Consider the following 24,337-nt stretch of genomic DNA (forward strand, 5'->3'; position numbering starts at 1 on the left):
TAAGGCAGGGCTATATTACTAACTTTCTTTCCTCTGCAGGGCCCAGTCCAAATATTATACTCAAACACAGAACATGTTCACTAAGTACCTGATAAATAGACATTTATGTAAGGCATCACAATAAGAACCCCGGCAATTTGAAGTTGGACAGGGCCTTCATGATCACATATTGATAAGTATTCTTATTTTACATATAAAAAAGCCCCTATTAATGCAAAAAGAGAAGAACTGTCTCAAAGTTAATAGACCTGTAGTAAAATTAAGTCTAAGACCCAGGCCAGTCATCTAAACTAAGGAAATGACACAGTATAATACTAAAATAAAGACAAAAATCACCAAAATACAAGGGGTAGAAAAGTATCTAAATGACACACATGAAAATCGATTAAATGGTTAAAAAGGAAAAGGCACACACAGTTAACCCCTCAGAAGGATTCCTGGTTTCAGCTTCTGGGTTCTACAAAGTGGAATTTGACACATTCTTAAAATAATAAAAAGCTGAACTGAAAAACAATGACTTTTCTTAGATCCATTAAAGAACTGAGGTCACAAAGAAGATCCAGACAGAGAGGCAAACACAGAGAATCACAGCCAAGATCTACTTATGTGGAGCAGAAGCCACTGGAGCCATAAGCTAGCAAGAACACTTAAGTATGGACTAGCTTGAGCACGAGAAATGCAGTCTTGGGAGAGGTCCCCATGCTTTTGTGGATTTTGCCTACAGGAACCCTGCCGGGTTTTCACGATGAAGAACCAACACAGACCCCTTTGTGGCTCAAGGAAGGAAAAGGAAAGAGTAAGAATTGTGAAGTATACCAGAGCAATTCTCCACAAGTAAGCCTACTCTTCAGGGAAAAAGATTTTACCGGAGCCTTTTCTGAACTGGGGGAAGGGCATTTCCCTGACTCCAGTGCCTTCTTCCTAACTCTCCTACGCAGGGAAAAAGGCTAAGAAATACTTGTGAAGGTCACAGGGTCAGGGATATATTTATCTCGCTAAAACGCTAAGATCAAAAGATTATAGAACCTTCTCCTTCCCTATATCTTCATCACTCCAAAAAGGTTCCAGTACAATGACAGTGGATTACAAGTGAAAGATCGAGAGGATGCTGACTCTATCTAAGAAGTTCTTAGGGAATCCCAAAGACAACAGGGGAGACAACAAGAATACCAGAGGAATCTGAAGCCTCTGACACCTACAAATACAGGAAACATTAAAGAACATTCCAGAACTGTGGGAAAATTTCAAAATGAACAGAACATCTAAGAACTATGGCAAATTAAGGCACAGAGCTAAATGAAGGTAAAATAAAATATACATTGGGATATCAGAAAGAAAAGAGAGAAAGAAGCAGAAGCAATATTTGAAGTAATCATGTCTGAGAATTTTCAAAAACTAACGCAACACCAAACGACAGATACAAGCTCAGAGAACTCTAAGCAGGATAAATAAAAAATCGTCACTTTGGCATATCTTACTCAAACTGCAAAAAAAACCAAAAACAGAGTGAAAATCTCATCTTTATTTTTTATTTCCTTCTTCCCTCCCTCCTCACTGAAAATCTTGAATAAGAAATACAGATAGAATATACAGCATGCAGACTTTTCATCAGAAACAATGCAAACAAGAAGAGAACAAAGTGAAATATTTAAAATGTTGAGAGAAAAAACCCACCAACCTAGATTTCTATATCTGAGTAATATTATCATTCAAAAGTGAAGGAAAAACAAATACTTTCCCAGGCAAACAAAAACGAAGGAAATTCACCTCTAGTAGAACTGCCCTTAAAGAAATATTATAAGTAGTTCCTCAGGGAAAAAGAAAATGGTATAATCGGAAACTTGGATCTGCATTAAGAAAGGAAGAACATCAAAGAATGAACAGATGAAGGTAATATAAAATCTCTTATTTTTCTTACTCTTACTTGATCTAAAAAATAACTTTAAATACTAATAATAGCCATATGTTGAGTGATTGCTATATATGGATAAGTAAAATGAATGACAGCAATGTCATAAGGGACAGGAGGGAAGAACTGGAACAATCCTATTGAAAGGTACCTGCAACTTACACAAAACAGTATAGTGTTTTTGAAGGTGGACTCAGATTAGTTAAAATTTATTGTAAACTAGGGCAACTACCAAAAAAAAAAAAATTAAACAATGCCCCAGAAATTGTAGTGTCAAGAAATGACTTAAGAGATAAGAAGCAATTACATAAAAACTCAAAGTAAAAATGCTATTGTTGGGAAAATTTAACAATCAAAATCCCAAAAACCATTAATGAAAACAATAACAAAAATTATTGGACGATGAATGTGGCAGGCACTGTTCTGGGTTGTTTACATATACTCATTTATTTCTTCAAATTACCATTTATATTTTAAACAAAAAAATTGAGACATAGAGACTAAATTATTTGCTCAGTGATGATGCACAGTAAGAAGCAGAGCTGAATTTATACAAAGACACTAGGCTTCAAAATCCATGTTTTTTTTTTTTTTTTTTTTTGACAATCCTGCTTCAGCTTCCAGAATAGCTGGGATTACAGGTATGTGCCACCATGCCCAGCTAAATTTCTTTTATTTTTTGTAGAGATGGGGGTCTCACTATGTTGCCCAGGCTGGTCTCAAACTCCTGGCCTCAAGCGATCCTCCCACCTCAGCCTCCCAAAGTTCTGGGGTTACAGGCATAAGCCACCACACTCGGCCTCAAAATCCACCTTTAATCAGTAAATAATGTCTCTCTATTAACAAAAGTGAGTCAATAGTCTAGTCACATGGATTAATTCTAAATATGGTTTCTGTTAGATTCACACTAAAATTCATTAATTCAAATTCACAAATGATGCCATCATATATTCCATGGACTGAAGTTCTAATTTATCTGAAAATATTCACATATCAAGGATTAGACTGCAAATACATATTCAGGTAAAAAAAACTTTTTAAAAAGAACGTTCAAAAGACTTAAATAGACATTTCTCCAAAGATAGATGACCAATAGGCACATGAAAAGATGTCAATATCACTAATCATTAGGGAAATGCAAATCAAAACTATAGTGAAATACCACCTTACCCCCATTAGAATGGCTACTATCAAAAAACAAAAAAATACTAAGTGTTGATAAGGATGTGGGGAAATTAGAACGCTTGTGCACTGTTAGTGGGATTGTGAACTGGTACAGTAACTGTGGAAAACACTACAGTGGTTCCTCAAAAAATTTAAAATAGAATTACCATATGATTTAGCAATTCCACTTCTGGGTACATACCCAAAAGAACTGAAACCAGGGTCTCAAAGAGGTATTTGTGCACCCATGTTCAAGGCAACATTATTCACAATAGCTAAAACATGGAAGCAACGCGGAGGTCCATGAATAGATGAATGGATAAGCAAAATGTATCTATATACATACCATGGAATGTTAGACTTAAAAAGGAAGGAAATTCTGCAGTATGTTACAACGTGAATGAAAACTTGAGGTTCATTATGTTGAGTAAAATAAACCAATCACAAAAAGATAAATACCATATGATTCCACTTATGTGAGATAGAGTGGTCAAAATAATAGAGACAGAAAGTAGAATGGTAGCTGCCAGAAGCTAGAGGGATGGGGGAATGGGGAGTGATTGCTTAATGGGTATAGCATTTCAGTATGGGATGAAAAATTATGGAGACGGATGGTGGTAATGGTTGTACAACATTATGAATGTATTTAATAACACTGAACTGTATACTTAAAAATGGTTAAGATGGTAAATTTCATGTTATGTGTATTTTATCGCAATAAAAATTGAAAGAAAATGTTAATGTGTTAATAAATGTTAACATGAGGTATTTACAAAAAAAGTATACTATTAAAATATTATTGTACTTCTTAAAAAATCTAAATAGAAATAGGTTAAATATTTACAATGTGTACAGAAAAAGGCACTAAAATTGTCCCTTGGTATACAGGGGGATTTGTTCCAGGACCCCTGTATATATTCAAGTCCTGCAAACATCCCTGCAAAACTCAAGTATATGAAAAGTCAGCCCGCTATACATGTGGGTTTCTCATCCCATGAATTCACATTCGGTTGAAAAAAATTCATGTATAAGTGGACTCATGCAGTTCAAACCAGTGTTGTTCACAAGTCAACTATATTTCAGTATTTCTGTTTATTTAGCAATGATACATATTTAGCAATGAATGATTATGCAAAGCCACTACCTTTATCCAATTTTCTAGCTCTAGATAACTTTTCTTGTGATTTCCTTTTTAGTTCTTGGACTGGAATACAAGCCAATGCTTTCTCCTGGAGAGCAAGATTTTCATAGACCAGCACATGCTGAATGTTGGACTGAAGAACTTTTAGAATAGTTGAATTAGCAGTAACCTAATAGAAAAGAAATATTGAAATTAGCTTTTCACGATATGCTACAAAAATAACATATAATAAAAAACACTGTGGTTTTATGATTTCATAAAGGGAAATATATGGATTTACTGAAATAATTATACCCAATATCTTTATAACATTAGAATTATAAGGTAGTCATATCTGTGTCAGAGTCTAAGATCTATGTTTTCCTTCTATATTGTTGAGTATATATTTAAACAGGGCTATGCTAAATTTTTGACCACAAGCTTGGATCAGTATAGCACTCTGAGGAATGCATCTGACAGTCCCTTCCACCTCAAATCCCTGTGATGGACAGCATTAGCAAAGGAGGCATGCTTTTAAAGAATCAGAAATCTTGAGAAATTCCCAAAAGAGAAAAGGCAGATATGAATGGACTAAAGGAAGAAACCATGACAACCACCCGGAGATGGATGGTGGTGATGACTGTACAACGTTATGAATATATTTAATAATACCCTCAGAGAGGGTGGTGATAAAAAGTAAAAAAAAGTTTTCAAAATAACCCCAAGGGAAGGGACCTTGGAGCAAGCATTAGGGAGAGTGGTTGGCTTTGCAGGAAGAACAGCTAGTCATTTTGGCCTCTCCCTCCTTGTTATCCCATCAACAAAGAAGTCCACCTCTGAGTGGCTGGGGTACATGCTTAGAGTCCCAAAAGGAAAGAGAAGTAACAAAGTCCAGAACAGTTGCTTCTGTCACAACCCACCAGTCAGCGTGTCCTGCCCCTCCTCACAGCTGCTAGAAGCAAATGCAGTATTCGCAGACAAGCTAGTGGGACCTCTCAAGTGCATACAAGTCTACAACAATAACCCATACTGCTGAGGAGATACATCAGAATCACTATCAGAAGAGCTAATCCTATAGCACTGGCAGTGAATACAAAGGCAGACTAAAAAAGTTATGTATTCAGAGAAAGACTCTGATATGGATTTTGGAAATAAAAATTTAAACATTAAAAGAAGAAAGTAACAGTAGAATAAACACAGCTGAAGAGTGATCAATCAATTAAAAAAACTGAGCAAAGCCATTTTCTGAGAATAAGGCATAAAAAGAACAAATAGACATTGAGGATAAATCCAAAGGTTCTCAAATCCAGTTAACAGAAATTCTAGAAAGAGTAGAAACAATGGAAAAAAGAAACTCCTCAAAAAAATAATAGAAACAAATTTCTGATAGCTAAAGAGCTAGAATGAATGAAAAACAAAGTAAACAAACAAATAAAAACTAGGCATATAATGGTGACATTTCATAACAGTCAGACTAAAAAAAAAAAAAATCCTAAAAGCCTTCAAGCAAAAAGACATATTATATGCAAAGAAAAAATAAATACCTTTATATTAGACATCTCATTGAAAACAATGAAGCAAATTTTTTGAAATTCTGAGGAAAAATGATTAGGAACATAGAATTCATACCCAGCCAAACCAATGATGTAATGGGGCAAAATAAATACATTTTCCGATATGTAACACAGAAAGTATACCACTCTCAAATCCTGTCTAAAAGAATTATTAGAGAAATTATTGTAGCCAAAAAACATAATATAGCCTAAATAAATAAATAAGATACCCAGGAATAGGATGTGAGATAAAAGCAGCAAGGATGTGTTAAAAACACAAAAATCAATCAAATAAAAAACCCAACTGGTAAAACTTTTGATTGATATAAAAAACATAATTAGAAAGCAAAATCTTAAAATTTTTTCATAAGGAAGGTGACAAGGAAGGGAACAGAACAAAGGTTCCTGTAAGATGTTGGCAGAAAAACTCAAAATTAAACATTTACAGTAAAAATTTCAGGTCAGTAATTAGAAGGCTAAAAAGATAATATTTAACTTCCTAACTCTTAGAAGGATAAAAATGAGAAAAAACTTGACCAATCTAAACAAAACATGATGGGAAAAAAGAAAAAAAAAGGACACAGAAAACACAAAATAAGATATCAGAAGTAAGTTCAAACACATTAGCAATTATAGTAAATGTGAATAGGTTTAATGTGCATGTTATAAGGTGAGACAGATAAAAACAACAAAAAATCATTACCAATTACTCTAACGTCAGGCACTGTACTAAGCACTGGGATGGGTGCACAAGACAGATATGATCAATTTAAGATCAAACGGGAAAAGGCATGAATAAAATGATGACAGAACCACTAGAGTAATTCAACAAATAAATATTTGTCTGTGTGTATCGTACCATGGAGTAGGAAGTAGAATCAACAAGTTTTGGTAATGGTACTGTAGCGTCAAGAGTGCTTAAAGAAGGAGAAAAATATGTTAGGAATAACCCATTTTTTTTTAATGATCAACCAGGTCAGTTGTTGAACCACTTGCAGTAGGAGAAAACTTACAAATTGACCAAATGATTATCGGATGGTTGAGTAAAAACAAACTAAAGTAAGTTGATTAAATTGGAGATTGTGGATGATCATAAGAATACAGTCTTATAGTAGTATTAACGAGGAAAACAATTTGCAAGAGACTGAGTCGTACAAGTGGTATCCCAAAGTGGGCTAACTGTACCAAAGAAGCTATACAAAATGTTTCACTGGGATGTAGGCAGAAAATATTATAACTTCTATTTATATTATTTTTTGTCCACAAGTAAGTCCATTAAGTTATAATATTAATATTTGGATTAACAGTGCTTCTCTCACAAACTGGAGAAGCTACCTTAAGAGAAGGGAGAAAATGCCACAAAGTAGAAGGGTAACAGTGGTATGTTCACTCGTACTTCTGTAGTTGTCATGTTACAAAGTTTTGCAGTTCAAATGTGCCTGGTTAAGGGGATTTATAGATTATGTTATGTAGTTTTAACTAATTAACCCTCAATATGGCTTAAAAAAATTACAAAGAACTCTAGGCATTAATGCTAATTCTAAATATGAAAACACCTGTGAACAAAGAAAAAAGGGCTAACACATCATCTGCTTTTTATTATGAGTCTTTAAACAGCTACGTTTTAATGCAAAAAAGAAAATCATTAACAATCTGAGCTCTGACAAAGTTAGCCCTCCAAATTAAAAACTATCAAGACAATTTAAAATATAGATTTGTCTACATTCAATAAATGATATACTGTTAATAAATTTTTTAGAATTAAACATATTTACTCTTTAGCGCCTCTTTACATTGTTTCATAATGTGTATAAGTACACTGCCATAGTAGTATGTGTATATAAATTACAAACAAATACACAAAAACATAATTACAGTATATGCACAAAAATATTTTACTGATAGGGCATATAATTAAAGTAAGGAGACACACTAGAAATGTGTATGAGAAATAAAGATGCAATGATGAGTACAGGGAAGAAGATGAGAGAAATCCAAGAATATTTGTATGCTGGCTTGTTTCTAAGATAGGAGAGTTTACAGGAAAGGTTCTCAAACGTTAATCTGCTTGTTAAAAACAGATTCCCAAATTTGCCCTTCCTCCATTTTGATTCAATTAGTCTGGGATTATGTTCCGAAATATGCATGTGATACCAGTGGAACAACCTTAAACGAAAACTGGGCTAAAGCAAGGTTTAAATGCCACTGAGACCTCCCCAAGAAAAGAAGAAATCCAAGATTGGGCACCATCTACGTGAGATTCCATGGTAAACAGAGGAGAAGGTAGGAATAAAGGGACAAAGGAGGGACTGGCAGACACTTTGCCTCCATTAACACAAGGGATGAGTGCAACAGCTGGTGGAAGAAATATAGATTTGGTGATGACAAGTTTAGGTAATTTGCAAGGGAGAGGAATATCCTCCTTTACCAGAATTGATATGGAAACAGAAAAAAATGAAATGTCACCATTTTTATTTGAAAAATTCTTATAAAAATGAGGCACACTTACAGTGGTATCTTTTTCTTCAATGCAGATTTTCATTTACCAAGAGGGTAAGAACTCATCCAGAGTATTTTTATTTTAAATTTAATTCTTTTCCATCTGGAAATTACCTTATTTATTATGTTTTTAATGGCATTCAAATGATCTTGAACAATAAAGTTTATTTTCTTGCCTTATTTCTTTACATATTCATTGGCACAACTCCGAAAAAGACTAAGCCATAAAAATAGAAGGTTGCTGATTGCATGGCGATCACAGCAGCTGGGTAACCATGTGCTAATGCAGCAGTTAATTGTCTGAGAGGGTAAAAGTTATTTGGAGTACAAATGGAAGTTGAAAATGTGAAATCTGTCTGTTTGAGATCTAGGAGACTTTTTTCTTCACTAATCATACATCCAATTGATTTCTGATGTAAGATATATTTAAGATTCTGTGTAAGAAAAAAGATAAAATGTATATGATTCTGTCAAATCCTTTGAATTAATCAGTGGAAGCTGGATTAGCAAATTCACTTCTTTAGTAAAAGATCAAGGCTTCCCAAGCCTACTAGCCTTCTTTCTATCCTTTTGTAATCCTTTATTTTTGAGGCTTTTAAATTTAGAAACTATTTTTAAACACAAAAGTTCTGTTTAATAATAAACTTTAAATGACAGTTGTAATCAACTTGTAACTTCAATAAACTTATTTCTTAACCAAAAAACCTTTTTCTCCTATTTATAAAAGTAATACATGTTGCTGCAAAAATATTAAGAAAATATTTTGTATAAATAATATGAAATCACCCATAATTTAACCACTCAGAGGAAATTATGGTTAAGATGTTTGTGTATGGTCTTCCAAATCTTTAAAAAATGAACATATACATGTGTATTTTTAATAAGAAAAATCAAAATATTACACACATACACACAACATACATTATTCATTCAATTTTGGAATTCTCAGCAGACAACATCTTCATTTTTGACAGATTGCTAATAAGTATGTTGACAGAAGGATGTATAGTAATTTTAATAATCCCCCATCGAAGGACATGTAGGTATCAGTTTACCTTTAAGAACAGTAGGTTCATAAATAAGAAGTTGGACATTTAAATCTTACATCCAAATAGAAGATTCTCTTATAAACATCACACATAGATCCAAACTAAGAGGTTGTCTTATTGTTGGTTTATGAGATAAAATTAGTTTTAAAATTAACCAACTCATTTTAGTTATCCTTATTATCTACCAATATATTTTTATAATTTCAATGAAATAATCACAAATTGTAATTGTTTTAAATAAACACATAACCATATACACAATGGGCAGTAACTTCCAGAGTGATAAAGAGTTGATGAAAAGATCTTAACAATTTCACATACATCGTAAAAGAAGTCATGTGCCAAATAAAAGTATACATTTACAGTAGCTGAGTAAAAAGTGTTGAATGTATATTTTAAGAAAATCATACTTCAGAATCACACTTGCAACCTAGATAAAGTTTCAAAGCTGGAAACATAATGCTTCTAACATTCTGAGGTTCTATGTCACTGAAAAATTGTCCTTGCTATTTCACATCTGTTTTTGGAAGGCAAAGGGTATAAAAATACACAAAGGGTTATCAGGAAGTTACTTCTATTAGGAACACCAAACAGTATATATAACCAGTAAATTTAAAAATCAGTTGAGTTGTTAGAAAAATGCAAATTAAAACCAAAATGAGACATTACTCAATAGCCACTAAAACGGCTATATTAAAAAGACAATAAGTGTTGGAAAGGATATTGAGAAACTACAACCCTCATTTACTGCTGGTGAGAATGTAAAATGGTACAGCAACTTTCGAAAACAGCTTGGCAATTTCTTAAAATAGTAAACATAAACTTACCATACAACCCAGTGGTTCCACTCCTAAGAATCTACCCAAGAGAAATAAAAACACATGTCTAAAGACTTGTATGTGAATGTTGACAGCAGCATTATTCACAATAGGCAAATATGGGAAACAACCCAAACGTTCATCAACTGATGATGAATGGATAAACAAAATGTCGTATATCCTTAAAATGGAATACTATTCAGCAATAAAAAGGAACAAAATACTGATAAATCCTATAAAATGAAGAACTTCAAAAATGTTACATAAGTAAAAGAAACCAGAAGCAAAACACTACATATTTTTTATTCCATTTATATAAATTGTCCAGAAAAGACAGCAAAATAACTTGCTAACAACCACCACCACCATTTGTTGAATATCAATATATTCCAGTACTTTATATCTTAAAAGAAAAGCTTATTGGCAAACTTTGACTTCAGTGACTATCATCTTGATTTGTATTTCGAAATTTTACTTGATATAGTTTTAACCAAAGAAATAAATAAAATAGCTATAAAATTCACCAGATTTATCTAGTTTATATACAGGTGAAATGCTTTTTAAAATCACTCTCTTGCTCCCTGACTTTAGTCCATTTTAATTCTCACTTAGTATCCCCACTCAAATGGGCAAGGCAGGAGAAAATAATTGTGAAGTTCTATAGTATAGCAACTCACGGCGATAAAAGCTTAAGTAACAAAATAGTTTCTAAAAATATGTATATTCCAGGGATCCATGGATAACCAAGAGTTGACTATAAAATACAAGATTCATTCTAATTTCTTCCAACTCCTTTAGGGAACACAGAAAAAGATATTTTGGCTCAAGGACTAGTAAGAGTTGGTATGTACTAGCCTATTATTAGCATACATTGTTGAGAAAATTAATTTTCTTCTAATCTTTAGGATTTGTTTTGGCAATAGAATGATGTTTTCTTTTTTTCGTGTAGTGTCCAGAGGCTTTCTGGTGATTGGCAGGGCTTTAAAGACCCCAAACTATCTGAACTGCAAGGTTAAGAATCAAGAAAAGGCAGGCATTTAAAGGAGATTCAGAAAATGTGAATGAATTTCCTGAGCCAGAACAGTAACAAAATACTACTGTGTCCTGGAAGAGGTATCTTATAAAATAAAATGTTTTCAAGCTTTTTTGTAAGACTGATTAGCAGTGAGCATTTTAAACTGTAATACTATTATACAATTAAAAAGATAAAGTAGGAAATCTTAAAAGATATATTCTAACATGGTACTTAGAAAACTCCTAAGAAAAGGTGTTCAAAGCCAAGAAAGATGTTAAGGGAGCTTCTGTATCAGTACCAGCCTTAACTGAAAAACTGATGAAGACCTAAGGTATTCCAAGATGGCACGCACATGTTCCTAGGCAGGGGGCATAGGAAGGCTGAGAATCCAGGGATGCTTTTAAGATTTACTTTTTATTTCACCCTTTAGTTTTTCACAAGATTGTTGTATAAGGTACATAACAAATTAGTATAGAAGCATATAATTTATAAATAAATAGACACTGGGTTATATACCCAACATTTTATTACTGGTAAGATGTTCAATCAAAAAGTGTGGGAACCACTGTTCTAAGGCATGGAATAACTAGAGTTACTATTTTATCACATTGGGGTTAAGCAGTCCCACTTTTCTGTGATAAGTTCATAATGAAGCAGAATTACTAAGAGCCAACCTTTAAAGTTATTTACAGTTTGCAAAGTTTTAACATATGCTATCTCATCTGATGCCCACAGCCATTTAGTGTCATTATTAGTTGATCCAATACTATCCAGTAACAATTTATCAGAAACATTCATGAACACTAGCTGTGTTTATTATTATAATAAACGAATACTATCTGTGAAGCTAATGATAGGAGAAAATATTTTAAAGACTTAAAGGATGATTTAAGTCAACTGAGGCACAAAAGAGTACGTTAGAGGGGTTAATTCTCCATAAAAAAATTTAGAAACCACTCAACAAGAATTAAATAAAAGGACAGTAACTTTCTCTGTCTCTTCTCCTGCCAGCCCCTAACACTTTTATCTTTTATTTTTTAAGAAGTTTGGGGCCTTCCCAGCCTAGACAAAGGAATGACTGCCAATCATTTGACAATCAAACAGAAGAGATTAAAAGCTCTGGAATTATTCAGCTAGAAAAGATTAAGGGTAGATTTAATAATTGACTCTATATAAAGTTCTACCGTGTGGAAGACAGTGACAAGTTGTTCCATCAAAATTAAAACAGGAGGATGTAAGTTTAAGTACCTACTGACAAAATTACTATAGAAATATCACATAAGTTTTTCTGACAATAAAAATTTAGAAGAACACTACTTAAGGACCTCTATCGAAAGGGATTTTGGTAAACAGGATAATCTCCTATTAAATGGAATCATTTAAATTTACCAGGAATGCCTGTAAGACATCAGAAATTTGATTTCAGTTCTTCAGAAATACATATCTGTGTATACTAATAACTAAACTTCAGTAATTTGCTAGCATCCACTATCAGTAAATTAACTTATTCATACTTACTTTAACCTAAACAAGTTGACTTTTCATTGAATTAAGGTGTTGATAATGATTGGGCTGTTGGAATTAATAATCCCCATGGTAAATGGCAGCAGGTAAAATTTAGATTAGAAATGTCAATGCAGTAGAGGAAATCTAATTTAATGACCAATACCTCTGTTCAGCAAGTCTATTATTTTGTTTCAGGTTAAAGATATATGATAATTTGTGTAACTAATTTAAGTACCAAGGCAACGGGTTTATTTATAAATGATAAACTAAACATAGAACTTTAAGTTGCCTCAGAAGCAAAAAGCCACAAGCCAAGATTTAAAATATAAATAAAACGCAGCCAGTTTTCCTACTTTGACCATAAATTTGATAATTTTTTAAAGAGCTGAAGAAATCTGGATGTGTTAAGAGTTGCAAGAACCAAGAACACAGGGGGCATAAATTCAGGAATAAATTATAACATATTTCAAAGCTGTTGCTGTTCAACACTCTGAAAGGAACAGTTAAGGAAAGTTTAATTCTGACATTACCATTGGAGTAGACGTTGGATTTGCTGACTGCCCTTGGCGGTTTTCTGCGTGTTGGGTTAATCCATTAGGATTTGAAGATTGTGTTGTAGGAAGCTGGGTGCTGGCTGCAGGTGGCGGAGATGATTCTGCTTTGTGGCTCTTATTTGAAACATCCAATCTGCTACTTCTCTCTACTGCAATCAGGTCACGAATTTTTTGCAGCTGCTCCACTGAGGCTTTCTTAGGAAAGATAAGGTGTGTTTCTCCCTGGAATTTATAAAATTAGGAAAAATTTTAACCTTTGCTTTATAATTACATTTATATATATATAGTTATATAGAAAATGAAGTCAATACATAGAATGCATCATATTTAAAAAAATCATACTGTTTTCTTACCATTATGGCACTTTTTACAATATAGTCAAAGGTAAATAATCCCTAAACATAAAGAAAATTAAGAAAATGTGTCGTTAGCATATAATGCTATTTAAATGCTTATTTAAAGTGGTTCAAAGGACCTTCAGAAAAATATTTGATCTTTGAGAAGAAGTCAAAAAGCCTCATAAGAGTTGCAAAAATGCACATTCCCATCTTCTCTGCAATAGTATATGATATTACTATTCTCTATGAAATTCCCTATGAAATAATAAAGATAGTAGAGATATAGCTGTATAAAAAGATCAGGGGTCACATAAAACCAACAAGAAGTTACATAACAACCTTTGAATTTTCTAAGTCTTTAAAGAATAGCTACATGATTAGAAGTCTGTGTATAGCAGCGGTCCCCAACCTTTTTGGCAACAGGGACCAGTTTCGTGGAAGACAATTTTCCACAAGCAGGGGGGGCGAGGGGAGGGTGGAAAGGGGAGTTCAAGCAGTGATGCGCGGGCCTGTTTTCCCAACAGGCCACGGACTAGTACTGGACCAAGGTCCGAGCGTTGGGGACCACAGGTGTATACAGTCTACTAATTGTTCTAAGATAACAAACAGTACACCTGATAGTTAATTGAAAACTACGCAGTATAAACTATAATAAGAAGGTGGTCCAAATAAAACAAACAAAAAAATCATGTCTTTGAGTTGTGATTCATTTAATGAATATCCATAGTATAATCAGAGAACTTTAAGATAAAGTAAACATTACAACAAAACCCCAAATGAAAAGACAGTCAATTACAAGACAAGAAAAAGGGTGAAATGAAACTGTTCGATCAAGTTTCAAGGTGTTGAGAAGCAACAGTGTTAAAACTGCAATTCTACCAACTGCAAATCATATAAAAAGGGTTGTTACATACAGAACACAGAATTGTAGACCTTCAGCATTTAAATTAAACTCCACAATTGAGAGTGATCTTATTTCCGTGGTGATGGTAGACCTACAGGAATCAAATGACTAAGAAATTCAATATGAATCCCTTTTAACGAGTTGGAAGAAGTCAGCAAGTTCCATGCATTATCCCTAATAGTTGTAAAAAAGACTACTACCATTTATTGTGTTTATGTGTTCTAGGTACTGTGCTAGGCATTTTAAATACACTAATTCAAGTAATTCTAACAAATAACCTGAAAGGTAGGTATTAGGTTTATCCCTACTTTTTATATGAAAAATACAAAGGCTCAGAGAATTTAATTAACTGCCTGAAGCTACAGAATAATTGGCAGAGCAGGGATTCAAACAGCATGACCACAATCATTATGCTATAACTGATTTCGCCTCAGACTGAACAGAGACCAAAACCCACAAGCTTGTACCAATAGTTGGAAAGGATGAGCAAACAGAGAACATCTTTACAACTGTAATGATTAGATGACTGGCTCAATTTGGAACACGATGACTTTTCCAACATTAGAAAGGAACCATCTTACATCTTTGATGAGGCCTGGGAAGAAAACCGGGTATCTGGTTGAAAAGCAAACATGGAAGCATCTGATCTCACACGATTGGTGCAGCAGCACTGAAAAAGGCAAATGACACCATAAACAGAGAAGGAAAAATTGCATGACAGGTATCTGGGGATCTAGGTCTCAAGTCCACACCTCAGAGAGGGCTCCAGTAAGACAGAGATGCTGCTTATGCCTTGCTCCCTTCCCTTCCATCTCTTCCCAACCAGTCCCAAAAGAATATATAATTATGGCCAAAATGTCTATACCAAAAACTTTAATCGACAGCACTGTATTTCCACAAAAGGACAAATTATAAGCTTAACGCACTAGATCCAATAACATTTTAAGGAATCAGTAAGAATTCTAGTATTAACAAACCTGTTTCCCAAGGTATTTTTGCTAAGACAACTCTCAATGCAGATGTTCAGCAAACCTGGCCCCTGACCACTAATTATCTTCTAGTCACTGAAACAACCCAAACTGCCCTCACAAATCCCATGCCCCATCTTCACCACAGTAAGGGTGGGTGTGGTTCCTGATTGAGAACCATTCCACTAAGCTGAACTGTAGGGTCACATATCTATTTAGAGCCCAGTCTTTCTCAACCTCACTCTCAGAGTTTTCATAAAAAAAGAATACAGCCTCAGAAACAAGTGGGTCTATAAGCATCCCTGATTTTAATATACAGTTGAAAATTCTGGGATAAGTCTTAGATTCATACCTCATTTCAAAAGCCCATCACGCTGGGAAAACTAGTTATCTTTATGCAGAAGAGTGAAACTAGACCCCTATCTCTTATTATATACAAAAATAAAATAAAAATGGATTAAAGACTTAAACGTAAGTCCGGAAACTATGAAACTAGTAGAAGAAAACATTAGGAAAACTCTTCAGGACATAGATCTGGGCAGATTTCTTGAGTAAGACCTCAAAAACACAGGCAACAACAGCAAAAATTGATAAAGGGGATCATATCATTAAAAAGCTTCTGCACAGCAAAGAAAACAATCAACAAAGAGACAACCTACAGAATGAGAGAAAAATATCTGCGAACTATTCAAATGGCAAGGGATTGAGAACCAGAATATACAGGAAGTCAAACAACTTAAGAGTTAAAAAAAAAAAAAAAAAAACCTATTAAAAATGGGCGAAAGATCTGAATAGACATTCCACAAAAGACATATTAGGTCGTTAAATATGAAAGGTCCGATTTTGAATCAAAAGTTTAGTTTATTATATCTCAAACAAGAAGCAGTACAATTAATCAAAGTATGTGCCTAAATTATCGGCACAGTTTTGCCATCTTAATGGTAGCTTGTTTATGTCAGCAGCAAAGAAGCCTGGAGAGCAAGTGGTGATGACATCACGAAAGGCGTTATCTACAGCTTGTTAAGAATTGAGTATTTTTCCTCGCAGAAAGTGGTCCAAAGCCTGAAAGAAGTGGTAGTCAGTTGGTGCAAGGTCTGACAAATACACTGGATGACAGAGAGTTTCGAAGTCCAGCCTCTGTAGTTTGAGCAGTGTTGTTTGTACAACATGTGGTCCAGCGTTGTCTTGCAAGAGGATTGGCCTGTCTCTATTGACCATTCTCAGATATTTAATCACAAACATCCTCATCATTTCGTCCAGTGGTTGCAGTAGACATCTGCTGTAATCAATTGACCAGGTTTCATGAAGCTGTAATGGATAATACCAGCGCTGGACCACCAAACAGACAACATTAGCTTTTTTTGATGAATATTCGGTTTTGGACTGTGTTTTGGCACTTTTTCTTTATCCAACCATTGTGCTAAATGCTTGTGATTGTCAAAAAGAATCCATTTTTCATCTCACGTAACAATATGGTGTAGAAATTATTTGCCTTTATGTCGTGACAGCAAAGAAAGGCAAGCTTTGAGATGACTGCTCTTCTGGTGCTCGTTTAATTCATGCAGTACCCATCTATCCAGCTTCTTTACCATGTTGATGTGTTTCAAATGGTCCAATATTGTTAGAATACTAATGTCAAACCCTGCTGCTAACTCATGCGTAGGTTGAGATGGATTTGCTTCCACTATAGCTTTCAGATCATCATTATTCACCTTGGTCTCAGTCACCCAGGTGGCTCATTTTCAAGATTAAAATCACCAGAATCAAACTTCTCAAACCATTGACAGTATTTTGAGCTGTCTGTGCTGCATTGGTTCCATGGCAGAACTCGTATTCAAAAAACACGAATTTTTGACTTATCTGTGGTTTCACAAAAATTGCTCTAAAAAAATTTTGAAAGATAATCACAAGCCAGAAACTTTGCGTTTGAAAGAATGAGAATGTACTTACCTTCACAATAAAAATAAAACAAGAAGTGTCAAAGTGAAAATGTCAGAGATGTCAAATTCGGTACTTAAGGAAATCGGACATTTGATACTTAATGACCTAATATAAATGGCCAACAACGTATAAGAAAAAATGCTCAACATCACTAATCATCGTGGAAATGAAAATCAAACACAATGAGATATCATTTCACCCCAGTTAAAAAGGCTATTATCAAAAAGACAGAAAATAACAAATGCTGGCAAGGACATGGCAAAAGGAGAATGCTTGTACACTGTTGGTGAGAATGTAAATTAGTATAGCCACTAGGTTCCCCAAAAAATTAAAAATAGAAATACCAGATGATCCAGCAATCTCACTGCTGGGTGTACACCCAAAAGAAAGGAAATCTGCATATCGAAGAGCTATCTGCACCCCTATGTTTACAGCAGCATTATCTGTAATAGACGAGATATGAAATCAACCTAAGTGTCCATGAACAGGTGAATAAAGAAAATGTGGTACCTATACACAATGGAATTATTATTTCACCATAAAAAAGAATGAAATCCTGTCATTTGCAACAACATGGACAGAACTGGAGGACATTATGTTAAGCGAAATAAACCACAAACAGAAAGACAAATATCACGTTCTCATTCTTATATGAAAGCTAAAAAAGTTGATCTCATGTTGGTAGTGAATAAAAGGTGGTTACCAGAAGCTGGGAAGGGTAATGGGTATGAGAAAAGGTTGGTTAATGGGTACAAAAATACAGTTAGACAGAAGGAATAAGATTGGTAATATAATAGAGCAATTATAATTAACAATAATTTATTGTATATTTCAAAATAACTAGAAGAGTAGATTTGTAATGTTCCCAACATGAAGAAATGATACATGTTTAAGGTGATAGATATCCCAATATCCCAATTACCCAGACTTGATTATCAAATCAAATCTTGTTTCAATCTTTGATGCATGCTCGTATCAAAGTATCATATATACCCCATAAATATGTACAACTATTACATATCCATAAAAAATCTTTTTTAAAAAGCCCACAAAATTCTTTTTTGGAGGTAGAGATCAATTTTAGCTCCATCAGTTCCTCCTGCAACTTAGTCGCACAGATAAGGCATTTACTTCAGACAGGTCCTGAGGTGTGAAGTCCAAAGCCAACCAGACTTTAAATATAATTTAGTCTTATTAAACATGTTAATCTTTTCAGAAATTGTGACTTCATTTGCATCAAATACTACTACAAGTCTCAGTGTGGCTTGTTATCTGGCAGTGGGGTAAACAGCCATTAGTTTGCCTAAGACCGAGAGGTTCTCTGGGATGTGGACTTTCATTGCTAAGACCAGGACAGTAATGAGCAAACTGGGATGGTTGGTTACCCTACTTAGCACTTGAATATTTGTTGAATGAAAGACAAACCGGATTCTGTTGAATCTGTGACACTTCAACAATGATAATGGGTAGTCTCCAGTTGTCATTTACTCAATTTTCCTGTCCAGTTTGAACCTCAAGAAAGCTGCATTTTCGTGAACAAAATCAGCAATGCTCTCATAATTGTTCTCCCTCTATAATTTTACATTCTTCATGTTCAGATGTCTGTGTATAATCTACAATCAGATGACACCATAATTTATATCCCTAGCCTGATCTCTCCTTTTGAGTTGCAGGCTCATGTATCCATGTGCCTACTTGACATCTCTACTTGAATATTTAACAGCAAATGAGTCATAACTGTCCAAAAGATAGGTAATGATTTTTCCCTGGAAACCTGCTACTCTGCAAGACTTCTCCATCTCAATTAATTGTACTCCTATGCACTTAGTAGTTCAAACAAAAACTTAAAAGTCCCTGATTCTTTCCTTTCCCCTATACCCCACATTCAATTCATCATCAACGCCTCTTGATTCCAATACAAAAAGAAATCCTGGATCCTTCTACTTCTCCCCATCACCCCTGACATCAGTACTTAATTCAACAAATGTTCATTGAGTGCCTAACATCTGTAATGCATCAACACTATTCTAGGAGCTAACAATGTAGGAACAAAACAGAAAAAAGCCATGCCTTCACAGAACTTATAAAAACCACTATCAGATTAATAAACTTTCTAAACTAGTCTACCTGTTTCATCCCTTGTCCCCATTCCAGAACATCCAGAATAGTCTCTTTACAACAGCTAGAATAATCTTTGAAAATATTCTTTCCTGCTTAAAACTTTCCAAAGGCTTCCCATCTCACTTAGAATAAAGTCTAAGTCTTTGCTGCAGTCCTCAAAATCCCACGTCCTGGTCTCTGCCTGCCTCTGAAACTTCTGTGTCAAAGCGACTTCTGCTAGAAGTCATTTGCACGTGTTAATCTTTCTGCCTGAAATACTCTCACCTGAGAGTTTCAGATATCTGGACTGCTTTGTCATTCATGTCATTCATGTCCCAGCTAAAATATTATCTCCTCAGGGGCCTTCCCTGACCACTGCCTACCACTCTAGTTGTTTTTTATTCTATTTACCTTATCTTCTTTTCTTCTTTGCACTCATATTCTTTGTTTTCATGTCCATTTACTGCCTGTTTAACCTGTTAGAATACAACCTCTGTGTGAGATGGGATTTTATCTACTACTTAGTTCACTACTGTTACCTTGGTGTGAAATGGAATCTGGGGAGGGAAGCAGAGAGGCAGGAAGGAAAGTGTATCTTACAGCAGCTCAGCATATCTCTTTAACAATTTCTAAAATTGCCAATTCTGACTGCCACTGACTACTAAGTCTCATAACCTGTTTAACTTCCCTCAATACTCCACAAACTAGAAATAGTTAAGGATATAAACAAAAAGAAAATTCACAATCTTAAAAACTACTTTCAATGTGTCATAAAATTAAACTATGCCACAAGATTCCAAAAGATGGAAATATCAGACCTTTCTTTTGAAGTAAAAACAAAAAAATACACTGAAACTCCTCCCCTGTCACAGAAGTTTCCGTGTGGCAACTGAACTCAGCTTTTGTGCGTTCACTTCAGACTCTTTTCATTTCTTACTGGAGACAGGTAGTTAGGCCCTATTAGTATCCATATGTGCTCACAAGTCAGGTTTTTGCTAAAAGTCTAAAGTGAACCATATTTGGTCCTTGGGTTACTTACATGTTTGACCCTCCCTTATTCTAAAGAACTAAGACTTGTAAGAATTTCTCTGTAGAGAGTTGTTACATTTTACTACAATTTTAAAGTATATTTACTGATTTTTAAATGTCTAATAGGTGAAGAAATAACTACTTCTACAGATTCCCCAAATGATCAATTAATAAAATAGAAATCAATTTAAAAAATTAATAAAAAACACTATCTTAAACAATTATTCACCAACACAATGATTGCACTGTACATGAACATACTTACCTCTTCAAAGCCCATTTCAAATAAACATTCAACAGCTCCTCTGACAGGCAAGAGTCTAGTGGAAAAAGTTGTGTTTCCAATCCGGATAGATCTATATTTTTCATCATTAGGGTTTCTGATGAAAAACCAAAAGTTTGATTATATAAAGTAATTTATATTTTTCATAGTGCTTTTGCATTCCTTTTCACATTTCATTCTGGCTAAACTCCTAGATGATAGTATAGACCCCAACTTTAAAGAAAGAGGAAACAGTTTGGAAAAGCAGTCCAATTTTGATTCTTACCTCAGTACACATCTAGTACAACCTCACTGTTTAACTTCACAGCTGATATTAATGCTGCCATTAGGAAAATTCATGTGACATTTGCATTTTGTGCTGTTAAAGCAAGATACCTTTATGAGTCTTTTAGATTGTTAAAAGGAAAAAAAAAAATCCATGTAAGCTCCAGACAGGTGGCAGAAGATTCTGTGTTTTGTTCTAATGAATCCTCATCATCTAGCATGGTACCTGGCACATAGATGGTGGTTAATAAATATTTGTGAAATGAATGAATGAAAGTAACTAAATAGCTATATAAAAATGGATCATAGTTCCTCAAAGACTTTACTTCTAACAAACATAAACCTAGGTATACCTTTATAGTCACTTGATTTTCTTTCTTCCTTACATCAGTGATTGTTTTTACTACAAGTTCTGCTTCAGTTCAAGATATATTTTTAACACAGAAAATATGGTAATAAAAAGATATAAATTTATTTTTACCATAATTAAGATTCTGAATAGTACACATAAGATGAGAATCCAGCACATGAAAAGCTCTGAGATTTTTAATAACCCTGATAAATCAGAAAGATTTTTTTTTTAAAATCAGAAAGAAGATACAAGGTTAAGATAATCACGGTTTTATATTTAAAAGACCTTCAAAACATAGTTTAGGATGAAAAGTTTCATATCTGATACCAACTGCCTTAAAGTGGTTGTGGTTTCCATAAGCACTACGTTAAGAAGGATTCTAGGCCGGGCGTGGTGGCTCACGCCTGTAATCCTAGCACTCTGGGAGGCCGAGGCAGGTGGATTGTTCAAGATCAGAAGTTTGAGACCAGCCTGAGCAAGAGCGAGACCCCGTCTCTATTAAAAAATAGAAAGAAATGATCTGGACAACTAAAAATATACATATAGAAAAAATTAGCCGGGCATGGTGGCTCATGCCTGTAGTCCCAGCTACTCGGGAGGCTGAGGCAGAAGGATCGCTTGAGCCCAGGAGTTTGAGGTTGCTGTGAGCTAGGCACTCACTCTAGCCCAGGCAACAAAGTGAGACTCTGTCTCAAAAAAAAAAAAAGGATTCTGAGGCTGTGTTTGGAGTTCTCATGATAGGTGTGCTGTGGCTATCTGCCTAAGGTATGAAATGGGGTGTGGGCACATGCTAGCAACTGATTTATCATTCTTGTCTTAACTATACATGTTTTCCAGATATTTGGATGTAAAAACAAAATCCCCAAAACAAATATTTTAAACATCCAAGTTTTAACAAGTTTTGCATGTTTTCCATCAATTCCTGATTGCCAAATGGTCATAAATACTAAATGAATGTTTTTAAGCTTCTTTTTCCTTAATTTCGAAAATTATACAAGTTTATTACAGAATATTCAGAGACAAAAGTTCTAAAGTGCTATTCAAAATGTCCACAGATTGGTACTGATCTATAAACTCTTTTTTTTTTTTTTTTTTTTAAAGACAGAGTCTCACTCTTTTGCCCGGGCTACAGTGAGTGCCGTGGCGTCAGCCTAGCTCACGGCAACCTCAAACTCCTGGGCTCAAGTGATCCTCCTGCCTCAGCCTCCCGGTAGCTGGGACTACAGGCATGTGCCACCATGCCCGGCTAATTTTTTCTATATATTTTTAGTTGTCCAATTAATTTCTTTCTAATTTTAGTAGAGACGGGGTCTCGCTCTTGCTCAGGCTGGTTTCGAACTCCTGAGCTCAAACAATCCACCCGCCTTAGTCTCCCAGAGAGCTAGGATTACAGGCGTGAGCCACCGCGCCCGGCCTGATCTATAAATTCTTAACTAACCATCCATGAGAAGAGCAGATATTGAGAGTGTTCAGTAATTTTTATAGCAATTTGATATTGCCATGAAATTTTCACTGTATTTTACAAAGTTAAAGGTCCACAAAGGATTGGAAATTAAAAACAAAACCAATGTTCTTCATCACAGGTAATCTAAGAATCATAGATAGTTGAAAAACACAGAAAAATTTATCCCCTACTATTCTATTAGATAAGGGTTTCTCAATCTCGGCACTACTAACATTTGGGGCCTTTGTTGTGGGGGCTTCCCTGTGTACTGCAGAATGTTTGGCACCCCTGGCCCTTCTAAACTACACGATGTTGTTACAAGTGGCCTCTCTTTCTTACTACTTAAACAAACAAAAAAAACTGTAAAATAATCTTACGTTTATCAAAGCTAGTTACAAGTAAATGAGGCATCTTTTCAAGACACTTGACACGTTCCACAGGGTCATAAACACGTCAGTACCACTAGGATGATATACCCTAGTGGTTCAAAACTGTTTAAGCTATTTTGATCTATTTTTTTGCCAATAGATTTCAGATCTCTACATGCTTAAGAGTGTTTCTCTCTGTTTGATTTTCTAGTGTTTCTTCTTTCTCCACTGTTCGGAAATCTTACAAAATTTACACTAGATATTCATATATAGCTCGTTATTTTGATATATGTTGTTTCAACGTAAACGTTGATACGTAGTTCAGACTTTCCTCTTTAGTTTTTAATGAGCAAGTTTTTATACCATCTCTGGAATCTCACATATCATTTATCTGTTTTTCTCACTAAAAGCACATTGTAAATAGGGTCCAGTAAAGAGTCAAGTCCAGTTCTCCAAATCGTATCTTTCTCTTACTAAATATGTTGAGCAAACCGGCCAACATTTTGAGCATAGACTAATGTCAAAAGCCTGCCCCTGAAGCCCTGAAAGACTTAGAGAACTTGTCTGTAGGGCCATTAGACCTCAAACCCATCAAATCCTGTTTCCTGACCTTGGAAAAGTGCCATACAAATATTTTCTTAAACTCTTAACTTTTCAGCATCATCCCAGTGTGTACACTGTCCTTGAGCTTATTACCACACTCCTTATCCTTCAGTATGTTAAAGTAATCCTAAGGATCAACTTCACTTTTGCTCAATCTTCTTCCATTAACTTAATTTTCTCTGAAGACTTTTCCCAGTTTTTGATGTAATGCTTTGCTGTATTTTTTCTCTATCTCTGCTGCCCATTAACTATCTCTGTAACTTGTATTATTTATGCAGCTTGTTAGCAATTATTTTGTGCTTTTGCTTGGGATTTTTTTGAGTTGTTGATGATGCTGAATGAATGAGCACTTGTAAGGGCAGCAAAATTTCCTGTATGTCACTCAACCATCACTTTGAACATATTTTGGTGTCTACCTAGTTGTCATACCCCTACAGTTATCAAATATTTAACTTATGGAAAATTAGCCTTTGTTCTTATGGTATGAATGGTAGGGAAAAGTCACACTTTTCACTTTAAATGTCACAGTCTACCATATTTCTAAGATTGTAAGACA

At 34.6% G+C, this 24,337-nt stretch overlaps 1 protein-coding gene across 2 annotated transcripts in view; it reads right to left on the reverse strand.

The window, feature by feature from the left end:
* Positions 1 to 24,337, reverse strand: part of NGLY1 (N-glycanase 1) — a 53,206-nt gene that overhangs the window by 24,914 nt on the left and 3,955 nt on the right. For both annotated transcript variants that reach the window (XM_012644562.1, XM_012644563.1), the window contains exons 2-4: positions 20,733 to 20,847; positions 13,164 to 13,409; positions 4,218 to 4,383 (exon numbers count right to left, since the gene is read on the reverse strand). In XM_012644562.1, the coding sequence (XP_012500016.1) occupies positions 4,218 to 4,383; positions 13,164 to 13,409; positions 20,733 to 20,847 (527 nt within the window). The remainder of the gene's footprint in view (positions 1 to 4,217; positions 4,384 to 13,163; positions 13,410 to 20,732; positions 20,848 to 24,337) is intronic.

Source organism: Propithecus coquereli, unplaced genomic scaffold (assembly GCF_000956105.1).
Source record: "Propithecus coquereli isolate 6110/MARCELLA unplaced genomic scaffold, Pcoq_1.0 Scaffold214, whole genome shotgun sequence".
Classification (NCBI taxonomy): domain Eukaryota; kingdom Metazoa; phylum Chordata; class Mammalia; order Primates; family Indriidae; genus Propithecus; species Propithecus coquereli.